The 24,670-nt window shown below is 46.3% G+C and overlaps 2 protein-coding genes across 3 annotated transcripts; both read left to right on the top strand.

The window, feature by feature from the left end:
• The first annotated feature begins 2,993 nt into the window (after positions 1–2,993).
• On the top strand, positions 2,994–9,548 carry LOC128826827 (immunoglobulin gamma-1 heavy chain-like). Its single transcript, XM_054010325.1, has 5 exons — positions 2,994–3,326; positions 5,165–5,476; positions 7,717–7,830; positions 7,917–7,966; positions 9,438–9,548. Exons 1-5 carry the CDS (start codon positions 3,101–3,103, stop codon positions 9,483–9,485), a joined length of 750 nt encoding a protein of 249 aa, XP_053866300.1. The 5' UTR covers positions 2,994–3,100; the 3' UTR covers positions 9,486–9,548.
• A 4,425-nt stretch (positions 9,549–13,973) lies between these two features.
• On the top strand, positions 13,974–18,859 carry LOC128827434 (immunoglobulin gamma-1 heavy chain-like). Of its 2 annotated transcripts, XM_054011298.1 has the most exons (6): positions 13,974–14,059; positions 14,708–15,049; positions 16,406–16,717; positions 17,891–18,004; positions 18,091–18,140; positions 18,653–18,859. In XM_054011298.1, the coding sequence occupies exons 1-6, from the start codon at positions 14,017–14,019 to the stop codon at positions 18,698–18,700; spliced, it is 909 nt and encodes a 302-aa protein (XP_053867273.1). In that variant the 5' UTR covers positions 13,974–14,016; the 3' UTR covers positions 18,701–18,859. The 2 variants fall into 2 exon arrangements, 1 of the variants encoding a protein (XP_053867273.1); XR_008442955.1 differs by lacking the exons at positions 13,974–14,059; positions 14,708–15,049; positions 16,406–16,717 and adding an exon at positions 17,547–17,630.
• Positions 18,860–24,670: the final 5,811 nt, after the last annotated feature.

Genomic DNA, 24,670 nt, shown 5'->3' with positions numbered 1-24,670 from the left:
TCCAGCTCGGGGCATTGTGATCTGGCCCACATGGGCACAATGCCACTTAGGTTTGGTGTGTTCCGCCCCCAACCCCGTAGAAGGAAATGGAGGGGCAGAAGTGCCAAAGATGAGTGACACCGAGACCATGTGGGCCAGGTCACAATGTCCATTCCTAGGAGCTGGGCCCAGCCTCGCTGGCCAGGAGCTGCCGCTGCACGGGGTCATGGACTTTCCTCAGATTTGTGGATCCCGTGAACACCACGCCAAAATCATAGCCTGAATTCTAGCTGAGTTGATTGGCCTGATATACAGGACCTTGATATTGGGGATGCACAGTTATGGCACTAGGCCCCCAGTTCAGCAGAGCTCTTTTAATCTAGCTCTGTACTTATGTATCCTGATCACCCCATTGTGATTTAGAAGAATTATCCCTAAATTAACAACTGGGGAGTGGAGGCTCAGAGAGACTTGGGGTAACATGTTCAAAAGCCCCAAGTGACTTGGGAGGCAAAGCCCCACTTTGGACTAAGGGCCCTAGTATCCCCAGTTGGCAAATGGCTCTTTGATAGTCATGACCTGCTGGTGCAGTTTAGAGCAGCCTCCAGGCTGGGCCAGCTTATAAATGGCTTGAAGATCAACTTGGGATAACAGGAGAGTGGGCCCAGCAAAGGATCTGGCCCTGATTTGCAGTAGGGTTTTATTGAGACTGAGGTTTGAAAGGGCAATTTGGATGCTCAGTTCATGTGAGTTTGGCAACCTAATCCCTGATGGGGCTTTGTAACTCTCAGCCCTAATATCCAAGTACGGTCATCTCTGCGGATCGGCTGTATTCCAGACTGCGTGGGTCTTCTTAGCACATGTGCAACATGCCTCAGGTGGCACGTGACCAGGATTCACCACCAAATTTGGTCCATTGGTTGATGAAAACTGTTTAGAGGGGATGGATTTGGAATCTTAGTGGGCATTTCACTTTGCTCCCTTCGCAAACAATTTTGCACATTACGCGAGGGAACATGCATTCTGCGTATATCTGAAGTAAGTGTCCTAAACCACTTCTTGCCCCGAATTGTCCCACATGGTGTCACTTCACCACACTCATATACTCTAGCCTAGTGGTCCCCAACCTTTTCCGTGGGGCGGGCACCAGACGACTACCCGCCGAGGACCATGGCTGCCGGACAAGCAGCCGCCGAAATGCCGCCGTGAAGCGGCAACATCAAGAGGCGTCGCCACCGAAATGCTGCCGAAATTCGGCAGCATTTCAGCGGTAGCGCTTCTTGACGTTGCCGCTTCACAGAGGCACATGGATGCCCTGGCAGGCGCCATGGAGCTCGTGGGCACCGCGTTGGGGACCCCTGCTCTAGCCCCATCCATTGCTTTCCCAGTAGGCCCCATTCCCAGCCCTTTCCTTTATCTATAGTTATAACTAAACACTCATACAACGTTTTATTTTTGCTAATTTTCCCACTTCCATGGTACCCAATGAGCCTGTTTGCTGGTTTCTTCCATCCTTTGCTAAAATCTTGGGGAAACCTTGACCTCCATGTGAAATGCCTCTTGGCGATTGTTATGTTCACATCATACAGACAGAGATGTTAAATAAACATGAAATACTCTTGCTGGAGGGTTGCAGCTTAACACGACTTTTATTCTTAGATAACACACAGTAAAACCAAAACCAGAGAGAGACGAAGCAGGCTGCTCCGCAAGGCAGAGAGGCAAAACTCACCTCATCTTTTTCTAGGCTGGCTCTTTCCAGACTGAGAGTTGTTAGGCCCAGATTACACACTTCCCTACAGACAGGGAGCAGGACCAGGAAACTCCCTGAAATTTAAAGGGATAAATCACAAGATTAACAATTTTCATACACCACTGTGATATTGATGCTCATCCCATCTGACCTTAATCATCTGTGAAGCAGAATTGCAGTCAGAAGAGGGTCTTATTATGGGCATCCAATTAGAACATAGCAGACTGCACTATACACACACACATCACGCTGTTACCCAGTCTGAACTTGAATTTCTTCTCTAATAGATTTTAGAGGCAAAGAAACATTCTTCTCCCGGTTTGCTCTGCTGGCTCTCAGAGTAAGATTTTGAACGGGGTTCTCAGTACCTCCTGGTCCTCCTTTTCTGTCATGCATGTTGCCCCACAGATCTACAAGAGGAAATAGAACATTTTCCTCTCCACGTGACAAAGTCTTTCATCAAGAGATCCATTAGCTAGCAGGCGTCTGTCTCACAGCATCACCTATTCATTACTGAAGAAAGGCACAAGATGTCCCACCAGATAGTTGGGGTGATTCTAATCTATCTGCAAAGTAAGTATTTTAGCCTGATTTATTTCACGCTTGTTTTCTACCACATTAAAAACAATTAATTTTCTGCACAAGGGTCTTCTGCAATTCCAAGAGGTGCTAACATCGACTTGGGAGAGAGATATTCATATCTTTCAGTTGATTCAGTTCATCAACTGAAATCTTGAGAGGTGATGAAATAGTCTGTTTTAAACCAATCGGAATGCCAGGCACGAACCCCTTGAAAATAGTTTCTGGTTCTGGATAACGTCCTGAATGTACATTTTTTCTATGCTGATGTATTACACACAGGCTGACAGATTTTTCTGCAGAATGATCAAAAATAGAATTTGAAACACAAATGGCTAAGTTAAACGACTCTCATGTAAAACTTAGTGAAAAGGAAGGTTTTTTATCATTGATTTGGGTAAGCATGAGTGGGCATTTGTAATCTGGGGTTTAGGGCAGGGCACTGGAAGTCTGAACTCTGAGGTTGATTTTTGCTGTTAAATTACATTAATTCCCGCACAGGCTACATGAATCCTAACAAAGTAAATGGCTAGAAATAGAGAAAATTAAAATGAATCTTTAACAAAAAGGTGCATCTTGTTTATTCTTGGATCCTCTGCGCTACATAGTGTATTGCAAAAACTCAACCTTTTCCAGTGCTCGCTGTATTAACACACTCCTTTCTTCCCCTGTCTAGTGACTGCCTCAGGAGAAGAGATACAGATCCTGCAAAGCCCAGCACAGCTGTGGCTGAAATCTGGGGACACTGCACAGCTGCACTGCAAAACATTAGAAGACGAAGTGAGCACAATGTGGTACAAGGAACAGAGTGGAAGTTTACGGTGGATTTACCGGAGTTCTGAGTTTGCATCGCCAGATGGAAAATACTCGAGTGAAGCGAACACTGCGACAAACACGTTTTCTCTAATTATCAGTAATGTACAAAGAGAGGACTCGGGGATTTATTACTGTGGCCTCTTTTCCTTTATGTATCTACAGCCCAACTTCGGGAATGGGACCAGACTAATTGTCACAGGTGAGTTTCCAATGGCTCAGAACAATGATATCCCAATGCTAGGAGATGTTATGAAAAAAATCACCCTCTTTTTTGGCAAAATAGTGACCGATCCCCCCTGTTTCAGTTCTAAGCTATTGGTATTTGTGCAAAGAGGCAATACGGTCCAGGCAGTAAGCCAGGGCATTGGGTTGGAAATCAGGAGACCTGGGTTATATCCCTTAACCACTGGGCACCAAGGCAAGATTTTCAAAAGAAGTCAGCACCCAATAGCTCCCGTTTAGGTGACCAAAGAAATTACCGGATTTTTAAAATGCTCCAATCCAAACCTAGCTTTTGAAAATCAGGGACATTTTTGAAAATCTGACCTTTAATTTCTCTGCATCTCAGATTCCTCATTTGTATAATGGGGATAATGACTCTCCTGTGTAAAAGCACTTTGAGATCTATGGATAAAAAGCACCATATCAGTGCTATGTGTTAGTACTTCCCTGCCTTCTGGGGTGGGATGTTACGTTAGTATTCAGATTTGATATTCATACTTGTGATGATTCCTACTGAAACTGCCTGAGGCTAGGACATGGGGTATGTTTCAGCTGCCCTGCTTTCCTTATACGACTTGAATATTACTCAAGTTCTTTTCCAGCATTCACCAAGCTTTATTATATGATTGCACCCACCTGTTCATACAGGGGAATATTCATTGTCTCATTAGCACAGCATGAATTGCACAGAATAATTCAATTACAACTAATAATATCTATATATTTTTGATCCACACTATGTGCAAATAGACCAAAGCGTGCACATAACAAGGAAGGCAAGGAATTATTACAGGCACCAGCAGAGGCTGTAAGTCACACTAATGGGATGAACGTAATAGGAAAGTTTAGCCTGACTGGTTTCAGAGTAGCAGCCGTGTTAGTCTGTATCCGCAAAAAGAACAGGAGTACTTGTGGCACCTTAGAGACCAACAAATTTATTAGAGCATAAGCTTTCGTGGACTACAGCCCACTTCTTCGGATGCATATAGAGTGGAACATATATTGAGGAGATATATATACACACACACACACATACAGAGAGCATGAACAGGTGGGAATTGTCTTACCAACTCTGAGAGGCCAATTAAGTAAGAGAAAAAAACTTTTGAAGTGATAATCAAGATATCTCCCACCTGTTCATGCTCTCTGTATGTGTGTGTGTATATATATATCTCCTCAATATATGTTCCACTCTATATGCATCCGAAGAAGTGGGCTGTAGTTCACGAAAGCTTATGCTCTAATAAATTTGTTAGTCTCTAAGGTGCCACAAGTACTCCTGTTCTTTTAGCCTGACTGTTATGTCTAAATAAGAATGGTTCCTCTCTCATGCTTTTCACAGCTAGATTGCAAAACACCTTGCAAAGGCGATTAAGTGTCGTTTAGCTAAGTTTACAGTTGGGGAAACTGAGGCAGTGAGTCGGGAAGTGAACTCATCTCCAAGGTCACACAGCAAGTCAGAGACGGAGCTGGGAAGGGATCTCAGGCCTCCTGACTCCCAGTCCGGTGTCCTTACCACCCGACTGACCAGCTCTTCCTTTGAATTCCATACTGAACCGAACACGCTGTCGGCACTCAGTAAATAATCTACAAAGATCATATCAGGACAAACTTCCGAGCAGCGACGGATCAGTGGCGTCTCCCAACGTGGATGTCCCAGAGTGTAAGACATTGAAAAGTGGAACAGACAAAGCATTAGACATTTAAAACATTCTGCACTGGCTGGGGCAGGGGCAGGAACTGGCTAGGGACTAGCTGAGCTACCGCTAACAGATCTTTCCAATCTCTGTTTTCGGTGACTCAACTCTCTTTTAGATGCCGCCGAGCCGAGACTTTCCATCCTGGTGCCCTCCACCCCAGAGGATGCTGAGCTTCCCCCCGTCATTCCTCTGCTCTGCCTGCTCTCGGATTTCACTCCTCCCTGGAGTGCTGTTCTCTGGGACACTGGTGAGCAGATGTCTGAGGGTCAGACAGATGCTGGAGCCATAGATGGGAACGGGGTCTTTAGTGTTTGGAGCCTAATGACAATCCCTTCTGAGACGTGGAACCAGAAAACGATCTGCACTTGTACAGCCAAGGAGAGCAGCATGGGGAGAAGCATCAGTGCTACAGTCTCCAAGGAAACAGGTCCAGTATCGTATCACCCAATCTAACCTGCCTTCCTGGGTATTTATCCTACGCCCCTCACCATGGTATCTGGGCACCAAGAGTCAGCGACATCTAGTCCAGGTTGGAGGAATAGACAGAATCAGTCGGGATGGCTCAGGGGAATGATAACTAATGGGAGTGAGGAGAGGTTTTGGAAACCACTGAGAGGTTGCTTGAGCTGTGGGGCAGTTACAGTCGCTTCCCCCGTCACCCACCTTTCCCACCCCCAGCCCTTCTGAAAACCTTCATTTTTCGATGCTCAGTGGGGAGAAATGGGTTTCTGGTTTAGCTGTCAAGTGATTACAAAAATTAATCGCAATTAAAAAAATGAATCATGATTAATTGGGTTGCTAAACAATAATAGAACATCATTTATTTAAATGTTTTTGGATGTTTTCTACATTTTCAAATATATTGATTTCAATTACAGCACAGACTGTAAAGTGTACGGTGCTCACTTAATATTTATTTTTGATTACAAATATTTGCACTGTAAAAAAACCAAAAGAAACAGTATATTTCAATTCCCCTAATACAAGTACTGTAGCGTAATCTCTTTATCATGAAAGTTGAATTTACAAATGTAGAATTATGTACAAAAAATAACTCTATTCAAAAACCAAACAATGTAAAACTTTAGAGCCTACAAGCCCACTCGGTCCTATTTCTTGTTCAGTCAATCGTCCAGACAAACAAGTTTGTTTACATTTACAGGAGATAATGTGGCCGTTATCAAGCAGAACCCGCATCAGCATGGACGCATGTCCTCGGGAATTGTGGTTGAAGCATGAAGGGACATATGAATCTGGGACATAAATATCTTGCAACGCCAGCTACAGCAGCGCCATGCGAACGCCTGTTCTCACTTTCAGGTGACATTGTAAACAAAAAACGGACCACTTTATTTCCTGTAAATGTAAACAAACTTGTTTGTCTTAGCAATTGGCTGAACAAGAAGTAGGACTGAGTGGACTTGTAGGCTCTAAAGTTTTACATTGTTTTGTTTTTGAGTGCAGTTATTTAACAAAAAAATTCTACATTTGCAAGTTGCACTTTCACAATAAAGAGATTGCACTACAGTACTTGTATGAGATGAATTGAAAAATACTGTTTCTTTGATCATTTTTACACTGCAAATATTTGTAATAAAAATAATAATATAAAGTGAGCATTGTACACTTTGTATTGAGTTGTAATTGAAATTAATATATTTGAAAATATAGAAAAAATATTTAAAAATATGTAATACATTCCAATTGGTATTCTATTGTTTAACCGTGCAATTAAAACTGCGATTAATCATGATTAATTTTTTAATTGGAATTGTTTTGAGTTAATCGCGTGAGTAAATTGTGATTAATCAACAGCCCGAGTTTCTGGTCAAGTAGCCCAAGCCTTTCCCTCCATGTGATCACAGCAAGGACACAGACGGGTCACATGGGGTGAGCCAAAGGGGAATAATTAGGAGCATCAGGACAGAAATCAACAAAGGAAACAGTAGCATGAATGTCAGGAATTGCTTCCTGACAGCGAGATCTAACAAGTAATGGAAGAGATGCCCAGGGGGCAGGGCAGGAAGCCCCAGTGAACAGGACTGGACAAAGCACTAGTGAATATAACATAGGGAACAATCCTGGAGTGGCCAGGGGGGAGCTGGAGGGCACCCAATGTAACAGGGTCTCATGCTGACACGGCTATGCCGGTAAAAGCCTTAGTGTGGACACAGTTATACCGGGATAAAGGTGCCTTACACCAGCACAGCTTATTTCTGTTCTGAGCCAGGAGGAGTTATGCCAGAAATGTTACAGTGGCAAAGCTTTTAAGTACAGTCGAGCCCTTCACCAACCAAACAAATTCCAGGTGACACAGACGGGTGTGTCCAGCCTGCCGAATGGCCATTTCATTTCCTAACTGCCTCGGCATTTGCCACAAACTTGGAATCTGACTAGGAAGCTCAAAGAGCCACCCATTAGAGCAATTATTGAGGGAGGAAGGGAGAGAAGAGAAACACAATACCCCTGGCAAATCATTTTGCACAGCCCCTGTCCCCCGTCCTTTCACATCCCACGGCCTCAGCATACAGGAGGGCAGCATGCTACAGAACACAGAGTAATGGGTGTGGAGCGTTGGGGAAAGGATCTCCCTTTGCCCATGATCTTATCTGGGAGGTACAGATCAGGGGCCCTTCTGTTTTGATGGGAGTTTTCTATACTCTGCAGAGAGAAGGGACGCTGGAGACTGTGAGATTGTGCTCTACGCTGGGCTGCCCTGTATTTTCATCCTTCTCTTCATCCAGTTGTTGATCTTGCTCTGGAGAAAGTGCCCCGTCAGAGGTAACTCAGTCATAACTCTGTCTGCAGACATGCAGCCACTCATCACTCATCCCTATAATTGTCCCTTTGTCTGTTTCATCCACCAGGGAGAGCTGTGCGAAGAGGGAATCCAATACCTATGAGGCAGATCCCACAGGTAAACTGTTTTATTTAGCTTTTGGCACATCAGAAAGATACAGTGTATTAAAAACAGGGGCCTAGAGTCAGTCTCCTGGCCAATTTCCTACCCTAGCATCTACACATTGCCTCCTGAAGTCACATTTGAATTTATTCTTCTCCGTCCCACTAGTGGAAGTGTTGTGTAGGTTTATTGGTAAGGAACAACTGCTGGGTTCCACCCCAGAGGTGGCTGCAGGTCAGGGATGGTGAAATAGTGCAGCGTATATTTCTGTAAAGGATCACCAGATCATCTAGTGTGACCTCATGTGTATCACAAGCCACCAACACCATCCAGCCACTCCACACTAAACCCAGCACCCAGAACAAAAGACAACAACCGAGGACAGAAGAGAAATCTGCACCATTGAAATATGTTCTTCACATTCTTACAACACAAAAGCCAATCAGCTGATTCCCTTTAAACTTTCCAAATAAAATTCTTTGTTGGGATAAGCTGGGCATGAAACAATCCAGGCCGGTGAGGAATTTCGGTGAGGAAGTCGGAAGGATTTGGAATGGAAATTGGGACTTAATGAGAGGGGATCAAATCCTTAGGACACCAAAACAATCCCGGTGCCACCATATGCACTGAGGTGACAGATGAGAATGTGGCCCAGGGTTGCTGACATGATCCTAGTCTGTAAAACACCCTGTCTAGTTACATAGTGTTGTTGGAGCCAGGTTGGTCCCAGGATATCAGCGAGAGAAGGTGGGTGAGGTAATATCTTTTATTGAACCAACTTCTGTTGGGGAGAGAGAAGGACAATCTTTTCAGCTTACACAGAAAGCTTCTCTCTTTCACCAACAGAAGTTGGTCCAATAAAAGATATTACCTCACCCACCTTGTTTGGCCAGGGCTGGCTCCAGGGTTTTGGCCGCCCCAAGCAGCCAAAAAAAAAAAAAAAAGCCGCGATCGCAATCGCGATCTGCGGTGGCAATATGGCAGGAGGTCCTTCGCTCCAAGCAGGAGTGAGGGACCGTCCGCCGAATTGCCGCTGAATAGCTGGACCTGCCGCCCCTCTCCGGAGAGGCTGCCCCAAGCACCTGCCAGCCAAGCTGGTGCCTGGAGCCGGCCCTGTGTCTGGCTATGGCATTCTGGAAGGACAGTTAATTAAATGCATGAGTCGGTAGATTCTCATTAAGCATATTACCGTACAGGAGACAGTGTGGGCTAGCAGAGGGTACTGGACTGGGAGTCAGGATTTTTTTTTCCCTGGATCAACCACTGACCTGCTGGGCAACTTTGGCCAAGTCACTTTAGCTCACGGTGCTTCTGTTTCCCCTCCCCTAGTTTGTGACCTTCTGTATCTTGACAATAAACCCTTTGGGGTAGGGATGTGTGTGGAGAGCTCAGCACATTGGGGTCTCGGTCTCCATTCGGGCTCCTAAGTGCTGCTCTAATACAAAGAATTAATAATTCTATTGGCTTTTTCCTTGTTCTATTTCAGACTGAATATGCGACTCTGCCGTACAACAACAGCAATGCTCCTCGGTGACTGATGTAGTCTCACAAAAGTGGTTTATATTTTGTAATTAAGAGAAAAAAGAATGAAAGAGAAACCGAGAGAAATACAGAAAGTCTCATGTTTCTAATGTGCTATGATGTGATGTGAGTTTCCTTGAAATACAACCACTTCCAGGCTCACTTTTGTGAACCCATATTCTGGGCTGACATCTCCATTCTTGCAAAAAAGCCACATGGGGTCATTAGCGATTTGCCTGGAGGTTCCTGGGGCATTGGGTTTACATCTCATCTCAAACATGACACTTCCCCCACTGTAGTGCCTTGTCACAGGGTTCACTCACCCCTAGGGTTCCTGCTCCTGGCTGTTCATGGGATTAGCTACTTCCGGCTCCGATGCCCCCTTCCGTCATCTCGTTCTTGCCGCAGCCCCACGCGCTCTCTGGGACTCTGCCCATCTCCTCTTCCTGGCTTGGCTGCTCCCTCGTTAGGCCTTGGCCCTCTGGCCAGGTCACTGCCAGGGTATCAAAGTCCCACAAAACAAGTTGTCTCAGGCAGTCTCCAAGGCCACTGCCCTGACTGTGACACTTCCCTTATGGCTGGCAGGGGAACCCGGGCCGGTCCTCTACTCCTGGTTCCAGCTCAGGGACCCTCAAATCAACAGGCAAAGCCTGCAACCTTCAACTTTGTTGGGTCTTCCCTTAGCCTTTTCCATCTTTGTCTCTGTTGTTGCACCACCCTCCTTGGTAAACCCTTGCTTCAGGGTTTGGATGCCCAGGGCTGGGCTCTTCTGAGAAATGGGTTTTAGGGGGTAATTTATCTCCCCCAAACAGTAATTTGGGACCAGATTCTCAGCTGGTGTAAATCAGCATCACTCCACTGAAGCCAATGAACTGATGCTGATTTACCCTAGTTGAGCATCTGGCCCTTGGAGGTCTTTAAGGGAATCCTGAACACTCACAGTGCGGCTCGCTTGAGAAATGAGACCAGGAAATCCTGTGGCTGAATTTCCAGACTCTAGAACAGCTCAAAACTGGGCTGTTTCTGATCCCACATTTTAGTACACCCCAACTTCCCATTGATTTGAGTGGAATAGTGCTGGATGCACCAGGAACACAGGATCTGGCCTTGTTAGCCCAGAGTTTGAGGGGCAGTAGGGGGCATCCTGGGTGTACTGCAAACACTTCATGCAGCACAATATACCACAATTAATCCCCTGATTGGGGGGGCTTTGATATTTGTATATGTGGTTTAGCTCCTCATTCATAATAATAATTCTAAACTCATCATGAGCAGATCCCAATGAGCTTTACAAAGGAAGTCAATAATGCTGTACCCATTTTACAGATGGGGAAACTAAGGCACAGAGAGGCATAATGAATTACCCAAGATTGCCCAGCAGCAGTGCTGAGAATAGAACCCAAGTCACCCACCAGTGCTCTATCTACTAAGCCACGCTGCATAATGGATATTTAGTAACTGATATAATTTCTCAACATCTCTGGTTTGTGCCCCAACATTTAGTTTGTTTCACACCGCTGACCGGTAAATTCCAGTTTTTGCAGTTATTTCATGGACTGTTCTGCTTCAATTTTGCTCTAATCAGCCACTAGCTACAGATGAATCGGGGGGAGCAATTTACACGTCCTTGGTAACCAAAAGCAGGGGGAGAGAGAACTGAAAAAGCAAACAGCCCAAGCGCTGTGCTAGCTGAACAAACAAAAGACAAGTGGCAAAAGACGTGGGCTGAAACTGACCACAGCAGCAAGTGCAACTTTCCGAGCAGCCAGTTCTGATCTATTTTAAAATGATTGGCCCTTTGCAGCAAACACGGCTGTTTGTCCTGTCGCCTGGTGTTTTTTAAGATTGGTTTCAATTTGTTTTCATAAAACATAATGTAGAAATGAAATCAATTCAAACTATGACAGTCACTTTGTCTTCGTCTTGGCTTTTAATAGACGTGTAGAGGAGAAGATCAAGTGTAAAAAGAAATGTATCAGTTAAGTGGGGCTGGGGAAAATAGTCTTAGGGCAAATTTTCAAATATGCCCAAGTGACTTAGGTGCCTAACTCCCTTTGATTTTCAGAATCTCCCTAGGTGCCTAGCTGTATCTTTAAGCACCTAAATACCTTGAAATCTGGTACTTATGAGCCTAGATACCATTGAAAGTCAGTGTCCATACTGCAGACCTTACAGCCTGCCCTCCTGCCGACAAAATATAACCACCCCAAACAAGGCGGTGTAGCTTTGTGGGCGGGAGAGCGTCTCCTGCTGACAAAGCACTGTCCACACCGGGGGTTTTGTCAGTAAAACTTTTGTCGGTCAGGGGTGTGTTTTTTTCACACCCTGGCGGACAAGAGTTTTGCTGACGAAAGTGCAGGATAGACACAGCCCTAGACTACCAAGTACCTCAATCACTTTTGAAAATGAGACTTAGACTCCTAAGTAATTTTTGTACTTGTGCCCCAATGTGGCTAGATCTATGTTGTAACTAGAACCACAATTTTATCATGGCAATTGTTAATACATTTTAGGCAGAGGTACAGGACAATGACCATAAGAAAGGAAGGGAGCAGGGTGTGTGGGGGTGGTGGGGTTGGAGATTGAGACCCCCTGCAATGGCATCTCCTGTGCCTGGAGGCTGGGCCCGGCTCGGGGCATTGCGATCTGACCCAAAGAGCTGTTAATCTAGCTCTGTACTTATTTATCCTCACCACACCTCTGCAAAGTTGGGAGGAATTAGCCCCATTTTACAGCTGGGGAATGGAGGCCCAGAGAGACTTGGGGTAACATGTTCAAAAGCATCTTAAGTGTCTTGAGAGGCAGAGTCCCACTTTCAAGAGGGACTAAGGCTTGAAAGTCACTGGGATGTAAGTGACCAGCCCTCGGTCACACATGGAGCCTGTGGCAGAGCAGGGGTTTGAATGGAGGATCCCTGAGTACCTTGACAACCGCACGGGCCTTCCTCTCTAGGGTGACCAGATGTCCAGATTTTATAGGGACAGTCCCGATTTTTGGGTCTTTTTCTTATATAGGCTCCTATTACCCCCCATCCTCTGTCACGATTTTTCACATTTGCTCTCTGGTCACCGTATTCCTCTCTATGATTCTAAGCATGTGCTTAATTCCCAGTGAACTAATTAGGTCATTTGAGGTGTTTGCACCACATTCAACTTTCCCTGCAGCTAGGTATCAATGAGAGAAGGGTTAGACCCTGGCCTCCACTCTGGTCCCTTTTGCTGCCCTCTTGACACAAAGGAAGCAGGGACTGGCTGCACATGCCAGGGGGTGTTAGGACAGCAGATCCAGCCCTTGCAGTCAGCAGCCCTGGTCATGTGATGTGGCTGAAACATGCTGCACTTGGGGTATCCCCAGCTGGCAAACTGATCCTTGGGAGTCATAACCAGCTACTGCAGATTAGAGCAGTCTCCAGGCTAAGGTTGTGAAAGGACAATTTGGATGCCCAGTTGATCTGGGCAGCCAAATCCCTGTTGGAACTTTGCAAATCTCAGCCTTGATGTTCAAGTAGAAAGGATCCTCAGAGATGACCATATTCCAGACTGCATGGGTGACATCTGTTTCGAAGGGATGGATTTGGAATCTTAGAGGGCATTTCACTTTGTTCTCGCTATAAACATTTTGTACATTGTACTGAGGAACATGCATTAAGCACATATCTGAAATATGTATGGTAAAAGTAGGTTTTGCCCCAAATTTTTATAAAAGCTAAGCTGTATATTTGCTAATTTCACGACTTCCATGGTGCCCAATGAACCTCCCTCCTTTGCTTAAATCGTGTGATATACCTCTTGGTGACTGTTGCGTTCACAGCATACAAATAGAGAAGTTAAGCAAAAATCATCATCAAATACTCTTGCTGGAAGGTTGCAAACTAACACGACTTTTATTCTTAGAACCCAGAACAATAACAAAAAATAACAAAAACCAGAGAGAGACAAAGCAGGCTGCTCATTAATAGAGCGACACACAACTCACCCCACCTTGTTCCAGGCTGGCTCTTTCCAGACTGACTGCTGCTAGGCCCAGATTGAATGCTTCCTTACGGACAGCAAGCGGGACCAGGAAAAAACCCTGAAAATTAAAGTGATAAATCACAATTTTAACAGTTTTCATAAACCACAATGAGAGAGTTTATTGCCATTTTATGGATGCTAATACCATCTGACCTTACAAATCTCTGAAGTGCAGAAAATGTTCTACCTGAACTGCAGTCAGAAGAATATCTTGTTATGGGCATCCAATTATAACACAAATATTCCATCTGAGACACACACCATGCTGATACCCAGTCTGAGCTGTTTAAAGGCAAAGGAATTTTTTCCCCTCAGCTTTGCTCTGCTGGCATTAAGAGTAAGATTTTGAATAGGGTTATCGATATGTCTTGGCCCTCTTCTTTTATCATGCTTGTTTCCCCACAGATCTTTAAGAGGAAACAGAACATTTTCCTCCCCACGTGATAAAGTCTTTCATCAAGAGATCCATTAGCTGACAGGCGTCTCTCTCTCACACTGCATCATCTATTCATTACTGAAGAAAGGCACAAGATGTCCCACCAGATAGTTGGGGTGATTCTAGTCTGTCTTCACAGTAAGTATTTTAGCCTGATTTATTTCGTTCTTATTTTCCACCATGCTAAAAACAATGAACTTTCTGCACAAGGACCTTCTGCAATTCCAAAAGGTGCTAATATCAACCTGGTGAGAGAGAAATTCACCTCTTTTTTCCATCAATTGAAATCTTAAGAGAGGTGATGAAATATTTTATATTATAACAACCTGAATGCCAGAGACAATCACCTTGAAAATAGTTTCTGGTTAATATCCTGGAAAATCTACTTTTCCTTCATGCTGATGTATTTTTCTGCAGATCAAAAATAATTTGACATACAAGTTGCTAAGTTAGTAAAAGACTCTCCCATGTACAATTTAGTAAAAAGTTTGTTACCATTGATTTGGGTAAACTTGAGTGGGAATGTGTAGCCTGGTAATTAGGACAGGGAACTAGAAGTCTGTACCCATTGGTTCTAAACTCTGATGTTGTTCTTACATTACATTAATTCCCGCACCGGCTACATGAATCCAAACAAAAAAATTGGCTAGAAATAGAGAAAATTAAAACAAATCAACAAAGTACATTTTGTTATTCTTCGATCGCCTGCTCTGTATTGTATATTGCAAAAGTGGAACCTTTTCCAGTGCTCACTGTATTAACACACTCCTTTGTTCCCCTGTTTAGTGGCTGCCTCAGACGAAGGGATACAAATCCTGCAAAGCCCAGCACAGGTGTGGAGGACCCCTGGACAGACCGCACAGCTGGACTGTAGCCCTTCAAAAAAAGAATGGAGCATTGTGTGGTACAAAGAACAGCAGAGTGGAAGTTTACAATGGATTTACCAGAGTTCTCGGTATGCAACTTCAAATGGAAAATACTCGAGTAAAGTGGACCTTACGGCAAATAATTTCTCTCTTACTATCAGTAATGTACAAAGAAATGACTCGGGGATTTATTACTGTGGCCTCTCTGCTTCTGTGTATGTACAGCCCAACTTTGGGACTGGGACCAGACTAATTGTCACAGGTGAGTTTCCAATGGGTCAAAATAATGATATCGCAATGCTAGCAGGTGCTGTGAAAAACTCATCCTCTTTTTTGGCAAGGTTGTAACTGATTACCAGTTCAGCGTTAAGCCTTGGGTATTTGTGGAAAAAGGCAGCACAGGGGTAGAGAATTAGGGGGCATGGGGTAGGGAATTAGGAGACCTGGGCTCTGTTCCTGAATCACTGGGCACTTAGTGTGAAATTTTCAAAAGACCCCAGGAGCCAACAGCTCCCATTTAGGTGCATAAATAAATGGCCACATTTTTTAAATGCTCCAACCAAAAATCAAGCTTTTGAAAATTTGGAATAGTTTGGAAAATCTGGCCTTTAATTTCTATGCATCTCATATTCCTCATCTCTATAATGGGGATAATAACTCTCCTATGTGAAAGCACTTTGAGGTCTATGCAGGAAAAGCACCGTGTCTGTGCTAGGTGTTATTATTTCCCTGCCGTCTGGCTGGTATGTTACATTAGGAATCAGACTTGATATTCACACTTTCTGATGATTCCTACTGAAACTGCCTGAGCCTATGACATGGGGTATGTTCCACCTGCCCTGATAGCCTTATACAACTTTAATGTTACTCAAGTTCTTTTCCAGGCATTTGCCAACCTTCATGAAATGATTCCATTCATGTGTTCATACAGGGGAACATTCAGTGTCTCAAGCAGCACAGTATGAATGGCAGATACTTCAATGTACGACTAGTGATATCTATATACTTTTGATCACACTCTGTGCCAATATTCCAAAGAGTGCACATAAAATGGAAGGCAAGGAATTACTTTGGGCGGTACTAGAGGCTGTTCCTCAGACTAATGGGATGAATGTAATAGGAAAATTTAGCCTGACTGTTATGGCTAATTAAGAATGGTTCCTCTATCAGGCTTGGAAAGGTGACTAAGTATCATTTCCCTAATTTTTCAGTTGGGAAAACTGAGGCACAGAGTGGGGAAGTGAACTAATCTCCATGGTCACACAGGAAGTCAAAGACAGAGCTGGGAATAGATCTCAGGCCTCCTGACTCCCAGTCTGGTGTCCTCACCACCAGAGTGACCAGCTCGTCCTATGCGATTTGTACCAAACCAAACACGCTGTCAGCACTCAGCAAACAATTCAGGATGGTCAAACTTCTGAGCAGTGACAGATCAGGGGAGACTCCCACGGTGGATGCCCCGGAATGTAGGATATTGACAACGGGAACAGACAAAGCATTAGACATTTAGAACGTCCTGCACTGGCTGGGGCAGGGGCAGGAGCGGGGTAGGGTCTAGTTGAGTTACCGCTGACAGGTCTTCCCAGTCTCTGTTTTCGGTGACTCAACTCTCTTTTAGATGCCTCCGAGCCGAGTCTTTCCATTCTGGTTCCCTCCACCCCAGAGGATGCTGAGCTTCCCCCCGTCATTCCTCTGCTCTGCCTGCTGTCTGATTTCACTCCTCCCTGGAGTGCTGTTCTCTGGGACACTGGTGAGGAGGCATCTGAGGGTCAGACGGATGCTGGAGCCATAGACGGGAACGGGGTCTTTAGTGTTTGGAGCCTAATGACAATCCCTTCTGAGACGTGGAACCAGAAGACGATCTGCACTTGTACGGCCAAGGAGAGCAGCACGGGGAGAAGCATCAGTGCTACAGTCTCCAAGGAAACAGGTCCAGTATTGTATCATCCAATCTAACATGTCTACCTGGGTATTTATGCTACGCCCCTCACCATGGTATCTGGCACCAAGAGTCAGCGACATCTACTCCAGGCTAGACAGATATAGACCGAATCAGTCGGGATGGCTCAGGGGAATGATAACTAATGGGAGTGAGGAGAGGTTTAGGAAACCACTGAGAGGGTGCTCGAGCTGTGGGGCAGTTACAGTCGCTTCCCCCGTCACCCACCTTTCCCACCCGCAGCCCTTCTGAAAACCTTCATTGTTGTATGCTCGGTGGTGAGAAATGGGTTTCTGGTCAAGCAGCGCGAGCCTTCCCCTGCATGTGATCACAGCAAGGACACAGAAGGGTCACTTGAGCTGAGCCAAAGGGGAATAACTAGGGAAGGAAATCAACAAAGGGAACAGCGGGATGAATGTCAGGAATGACTGCCTGATAGCGAGATCTAACAAGTAATGGAACAGATGCCCAGGGGGAGGGCGGGAAGCAAACAGGACTGGACAAAGCACTAGTGAATATAACACAGGGAACAATCCTGCAGTGGTCGGGGGGAGCTAGAGGGCACCCAGTGTAACAGGGTCATCTCCATCTCTGAAATTTTTGCTGACACGGCTATGCCAGTAAAAGCCTGAGTGTGGACACAGTTATACTGGGATAAAGGTGCCTTACACCAGCACAGCTTATTTCAGTTCCTGAGCCAGGAGGAGTTAAGCCAGAAATGTTACCGTGGCAACACTTTTAAGTGCAGTCGAGCCCTTCACCAACCAAACAAATTCCAGGTGGCACAGACGGGTGTGTCCAGCCTGCCGAATGGCCATTTCATTTCCTGACTGCCTCGGCATTTCTCACAAACTTGTGCTGGGGTAACAAGGAACCACCTGGAATCTCACCACACAACTCTAAGGTGCACACATTAGAGGAATTATCGGGGGTAGAAGGAAGAGAAGAGAGACAGAATACCCCTGGCAGATCATTTTGCCCGGCCCCTGTCCCCTGTCTTTTACACATCCCATGGCCTCCGCATACAGGAGGGCAGCATGCTACAGAGCACAGAGTAATGGGTGTGGAGCTTTGGGGAAAGGACCTCCCTTTGCCCGTGATCTTATGTGGGAGGTACAGGTCAGGGGCCCTTCTGTTTTGATAGGAGTTTTCTATACTCTGCAGAGAGAAGTGACAGTAGTGACTGTGAGATTGTGTTCTACGCTGAGCTGCCCTGTATCTTCATCCTTCTCCTCATCCAGCTGTTGATCTTGCTCTGGAGAAAGTGCCCCGTCAGAGGTAACTCAGTCATAACTCTGTCTGCAGACATATAGGGATGTGTGATGAGTGGCTGTAACTGTCCCTTTGTCTGTTTCATCCACCAGGGAGAGCTGTGCGAAGACAGAAGGAAATACCAATGAGGCAGATCCCCCAGGTAAACTGCTTTCTCAGCCTTTGGCACATCAGAAAGATACAGCATCTTAACAACAGGGGGCTAGAACCAGTGTCCTGGCCAATGTCCAACCCTAGTATCTACACATTGCCTTCTGAATTCTCATTTGAATTTATTCCCCTCTGCTCTCTTAGTGGAAGTGTTGTGTAGGGTTATTGGTATGGAAGAACTGCTGGATTCCACCCCAGAGGTGGCTGCAGATCAGAGATGGAGAAACAGCACAGTGTACATTTCTGTAAAGGATCACCAGACCATCTAGTCTGACCTCTCATATATCACAGGCCTTTCACTTTGTCACCCTAATATTGAGTCCAATAGGCAGTGCCCTTGCGTATTTTGACTCTAAACTCTTTGGGTCAGGAACTGTCTCTTTCCATGTGGGTGGAGAGCCCAGCTCAATGGGGCCTCGGTCTCTGTTGGGGTGTCTAAGTGCTGCTCTAATACAAAGAATTAATATTAATATTTATATCGGCTCTTTCCTTTTTCTATTTCAGACTGAATATGCGGCTCTGACGTACAATAACAGAAATGCTCCTCGGTGACTGATGTAGTCTCACAAAAGTGGTTTCTATTTTTTTAAAAACAAGAGATGCAAAAAGAAAGAACGAAAGAGAAAGTGAGAGAAATATGGACAGACTCATGTTTGTAATGTGCTATGATGTGATGTGAGTTTATCTGAAATACAACCACTGCCATAGTCATTTCTCTTAACACATTTTGTGGGTAGAGATCTCCGTTCTTGCAAAAAGCCATGTCATTGGTGAATTGCCTGCAGGTTTGTGGGACATTAGATTTACATCTCATCTCAAACATGTCACTTCCCGCACCATAATGCCCTAGGTCAGAGTTCACTCACCCCTAGGGCGCCTCCTCCTGGGTGCTCAAGGGATTAGCTCCTTCCAGCTCTGACACCCCCTTCCATCAGCTGACTCTCACTCCAGCCCCACTCGCTCCTTTGCACCTGCACCTTTCCTCTTCATGCCTTGGCCCTCTGGCCAGGTCACTGGGCGTTTCCCCCCCCCCCGCCCAGGGTATCAAAGTCCCACAGAACTGACTGTCTCAGGCAGTCTCCAAACCCACTGCCCTGACTGTGCCACTTCCCCAGTGGCTGGTAGGGAAACCCAGGCCCACCCTCAACTCCTGGGTTCAGCTCATAGACCCTCAAATCAGCAGCCAAGGTCTGCAACATTCCACCTTGCTGGGGCTTTCCTGAACATTTTTCTCCTCTGCCTCTCAGCACACCCCCACCCTCCTGGGTAAACCCTTCCTTCAGGACCTGGATTCTCAGGGTTTCTCCTCTGCCTCCGGGTTTCTTCGTTTCCCTCTCTAATGCCCAGAGCGTGAGGGTATGTCTACACTGGCAAGTTTCTGCGCAACAAGTTATACCACTTTTATTAAAGTGCTGGAATTAAACCACTATTGCATGTCCACGCGGTGCTCCTTGTGACAGTGGAGCGCATTCACATTAGCAGCTCTTGCAACGGCAGAGAGAGCAGTGCATTGTGGTAGCTATCCCACTGTGCAACTGGCCGCGGGGTGCTTTGGGAAAGGTTTGCAATGCCCCAGGGGGCAGGCACAGCATCACATGATGCAGGTTTCCCAATCCCATTGTTCCATGGGCATCCTACTACATTGCCAGCTGCTTTTCAACTGAAGGGGCCGGGGGGCAGAGTGTGTGACAGGGAATGTGTGTGTGTGTGTGTGTGTGGGAGGGGGAGAGACAGAGTGTTTTGGGGTGTGTCAGTGTAACCCGCACCTTCTGGGTGTACTGTTCTGTTCCATCTAGTGACACCGAGACCACTTAAAGAGAGAGATGAAACGAGTTTGCTCTACAGCCTTAGCTAACAGGCAGTTGGCTTTTAGCTCATGCGGTTGAGGGTCATGCACTAAGCTCTAAAGGCCCCAGGTTCAATCCCACCCGCAGATGACCGGGGTCCGTCAGCGTTACATCAGCATGCTGTCTTGTACGTTCAGACAGCGGCAGGAAGCAACCAGCCCAGGGGGAGGGGGAAACCCTGACATCAGCCCTCGCCTCTCTGCACAGCAATCTGTCTCTCTCTCATACACACACATGCCTGCCTCTGTGTTCAACAGCAGGAACAGTCCACATTAATGGTTTGCGCTGTGTCCCAGAGCAGATCACCACAGCATACAAGGGCTGTCAGAAACGGAGCTTTGAAAGGGGAGGGGCGCATCTCTCCAGGGCAGCTGAATTCAAAACAATGAGCAGAGCGGCCACTTGAGGGATTATGGGACACTGCCAGAGGCCAATTGATAGCGTTCTGCGCTGTAATGTGTTTACACTGCCAATCCGGCGCTGGAGCCTCTGTGCTTTACGGCTTACGACTCTCGCTGCAACGGAGGAGTTTCTGCGCACTAAACGGCTTGGCAGTACGTACACCTCAGGAGTTACACCGCAGAAAGCGGCTTTACTGCGCAGTAACTTGCCAGTGTAGACAAGGCCTGACTGCAGCCTTCCTCACTGCAGCCCCACCTGCTCATCGTTCACCTAATTCCCCTAAGCTGTGGCCTGCCCACTTAACTAGCCCCTTGTCAGCCTCATTCCCCCCACACTAGTCTAGAAGGGGTGAACACCCCATCACGCCCCCTGTCACCAGGATGGGCATTTGCTGCTGATGCAGAGGTATAGAACGTAGTTTCACAAACTGAGCAGGTGACACTACATCGCATACTAGAGGAGGTTTCCCATCCAAGTAATGACCCTCTGTAGAGGGAGCCATATAGAGGGATCCCAGCCCAAGGCAGGTAGGGCAGAAATGGTTTGACAACATTTAGTAACATTAGATACCTCCACGCAAGGTTGAGTTGGACACAACAATCAGCTACATTTTCCAACAGATTGTTAAGCTTTATTTAAAATTCCTCTATGCAACCTGCACGTCACTAGCACAGAAACCATCATGGAAATCTTGCTTTAAAAGTTCAGGAGGCTGCTGAAAAAGGAGTTTAGGATTCAGACAGTTTTTAACGCACCCATGAACTCCTCTGAGTCTGCGGCGGTCGCTCTTTTACTGAATTTCCAAAACTGACCGAAAAGTCCAAATCCAGCCTTGCGGCATTAGAACTGTCTGCCCCCGAAATTCACTGGTTTTGAAGACCCAGAGAATGGCTGTGTGAAAATTAAAGTTGTTCTTCATCACTTACAGATGTTTTCTCACCAATTGATTCATAGATTCATAGACTTAAGGTCAGAAGGGACCATTATGGTCATCTAGTCTGACCTCCTGCACAATACAGGCCACAGAATCTCATCCACTCACTCCTGGAACAAACCCCTGACCTATGTCTGAGCTATTGAAGTCCTCAAATCGTGGTTTAAAGACCTCAAGGTGCAGAGAATCTTCCGGAGCCAGATTATCCTGTCCCTTCAATGAGAGTTGTGCATTTACAACTGATGGGCTAAGGGGTTAACCAGGCCTCTGCTGTGTAATTTACATCAGTGGTTACACCCCAATGGAATTTACCCAGAGATTCCCAGGGGAGTTTCACCGGCTTACTTGAGGCAGAAGTTTGCCCTGTGCGATAACGCAAATGATGAGTGATCAGCCATCAGATGCAATAGCAGTTCCAAACACGGAGCCTGGCTGAATACAGCACTCATCTCTACAGAAGAGCTGCAGCGTTACAGGTGTGTAGGAAGGAATAAATGTTCAATAGGAACAAAGAAGGGACTGGTAGAGCTGTTTTCAGTGTTTGTGAGACATCAGCCCAACTATTCATAGGGCTGCTGCTAGATTCAGAATAACAAAATAACCACCAGGACATAGCACAAGAGATAGTTCAACACAGCACAACATCTGGGGCAGACAGCAGGTGCCAGGGCTTTCTGACAGGTCAGACTACTGCAAACAACTCTGGTTAAAAGGGCAATTGCGTAAAGCAGCATTGTACCTGCTGCCTTTTGCAAAGGATTTTCCACAAAAATGGCCCTTATTGAGGTACACTGCAGCCGGCAGGGTAGTTCCCAGCCTGGGTAGACAGACATGCGCTAGCTCTGCTCAAGCTAGTGAAAATAGCAGTGTGCCCCAGCAGCATGGACGGTGGCTCAGGCCAGCTGTGCAAGGACGTGTCCAGGAGGTCGGGCACGGTTGCACTTGGGAGGGCAGCCTGAGCTGCCACCTGTGCCCCCGTGGCCACACGGCGATTTCAGTGCGCTGGCCTGAGCGGCTGCCCTCCCAGCTGCAGGGTAGACGTACCCTAAAGGGGAGCTGGGCTCTTCTGGAAGTGTGGCCCCAACCAGGGGTGATGAACAGATGGGAAATGGGCTTCTCCCTGCGGCCTCAGTATTTGACCCTCCACTGCGCCTTATTGCTTGACAACATGATACTGAACAGTAATTTGGGACCAGATTCTCAGCTGGTGTAAATCAGCATCGCTCCACTGACGCCAATGAACTGATGCTGATTTACCCTAGTTGAGGATCTGGGTCATGAAGGATTTAAGGGAATCCTGAACGCTCACAGTGCGGCTTGCTTGAGAAATGAGACCAGGAAATCCCTGTGGCTGGATTTCCAGACCCCAGAAGAGCTCAAGTTTTGTCACCTGCCTCCAAACTCTGCAGTTTCTGCACACCCCAAACTCCCATTGATTTGAGTGGAACAGTGCTGGGTGCACCAGGAACACAGGGTCTGGCCTTGTAGCCCAGAGTTTGGGGGGCTGTAAGGGGCATCGTGGGTGCCCTGCAAACACTTCATACAGCACAATACACCTGATTGGGGTAGCTTTGATACTTGTGCATATTCTTTGGCTCCCTTTTATGATAATAATTCCAGGCACATCATGAATAGATCCCAAAGCGCTTTACAAAGGAGGTCAGTAACCTTCTCCCCATTTTACAGATGGGGAAACTGAGGCACGGAGTGGGGAAGTGACTTACCCAAAATAACCCAGCAGAAGAGCTGGGTATAGAACCCACGTCTCTGTCCAGTGCTCTATCCACTAGGCAACACTGCACAGTGGCTAATTAGTGACTGATCTATTTTCTCAATGTCTCTGGTTTGTGCCATTACATTTACTTTCTTTCACACTGCTAAATGGTAAATTCCAGTTTTTGCACTTATTTCATGGACTGTTGTGCTTCACCTTTGCTCTAACCGTCCCCTGGCTGCAGATAAATTGGGGGGAGCAGTTTACACTTCCTTGGTAGCCGAACGCAGGGACGTGAAAAAGCAAACAACCCAAAACCCAAGTGCTTTGGTAGCGGAAAAAACAAAAGAAAAGTACCAAAATAAGTGGGCTGAAACTGACCACAGCAGCAAGTGCAGCTTTCCGAGTAGTCAGTTCTGATCTATTTTTAAACGATTGGCCCTTTGCAACAAACACGGCTGTTTGTCCTGTCGCCTGTGGTTTTTTACGATTGGTTTCAATTTGCTTTTATAAAACATAATGTAGAAATAAAATCAAAACTCTTAGAGTCATGGCTTTTAATAGACGTGTACAGGAAAAGTTCATGTGTAAAATGAATTTGTATCAGTTAAGTGTGACTGAGGACAATAGTCTTTAGGGCAAACTTTACATGTCCATAGACTTAGATGCCTATCTCCCATTGATTTTGCAAACCTCCCTACGCACCACCATATCTGCATCTTTAAGCACCTAAATATCTCGAAATCTGGTTCTCATGAGCCTGAATACCTTTGAAAGTCAGCGGAACGTAGATTACCAAGTACTTACGCCACTTTTGAAAATGAGACTTAGGCTCCTAAGTAATTTTGGTACTTGTGCCCCAATGTGGCTAGATTTCTGCCATCGCTAGGACCACAGTTTTATCATGGCAATGAATACGTTTCAGGTAGCGGTTCAGGAAAACCACCAACAGAAAGGAAGGGAGCAGGGGAAACATGGGGGGTTGGAGAGTGAGACCACCCCGCATTCACCCTGCAGTGGCACCTCCTGTCGTGTGCGGGTGGCTCCGGCTCCGGGCATTGCAACCTGGCCCACATGGTCACAGTGCCACTCAGTTTTGGTGCATCCGCCCCTCTGTAGATGGAAACCGAGGGACAGACGTGCCAAACCCGAGTCAGGCCTAGATCACGTGGGCTAAGTTGCAAGGCCCATGGCTAGGAGCCGGGCCCAGCCTCGCCAGGACCCTCCACTCAGATTCAGAGTTACTATGAACACCACGCCAAAATCCCTGTACAAAGCACATCTGGGGCACTAGGCCCCCAGTTCAGCAAAGCTCTCTGTTAATTTAGCTCTGTCCTTATTTAACCTCACCACCCCGCTGCAAAGTCGGGAGGAATTAGCCCCATTTTGCAGCTGGGGAATGGAGGCCCAGAGAGTCTCACTTTCAACAGGGACTAAGACTTGAAAGTCATTGGGATGTAAGTGACCTGCCCTAGATCATACACGGAGCCTGTGGATAGAGCAGAGGTTTGAATGGAGGACCCCCGACTGCCTAGTTAGCACCTTGACAACCGCACCGTCCTTCCGCTCTTCAAGCAAGTTCTGAAGTCCCAGTGAACCAGTTAGGCCAGGAGAGGTGTTTGCAC

This window comes from Malaclemys terrapin, chromosome 21, assembly GCF_027887155.1.
Source record: "Malaclemys terrapin pileata isolate rMalTer1 chromosome 21, rMalTer1.hap1, whole genome shotgun sequence".
Classification (NCBI taxonomy): Eukaryota; Metazoa; Chordata; order Testudines; family Emydidae; genus Malaclemys; species Malaclemys terrapin.
Note: the sequence above shows the minus strand (reverse complement) of the source record. Positions and strands in the feature narration are given on the sequence as shown.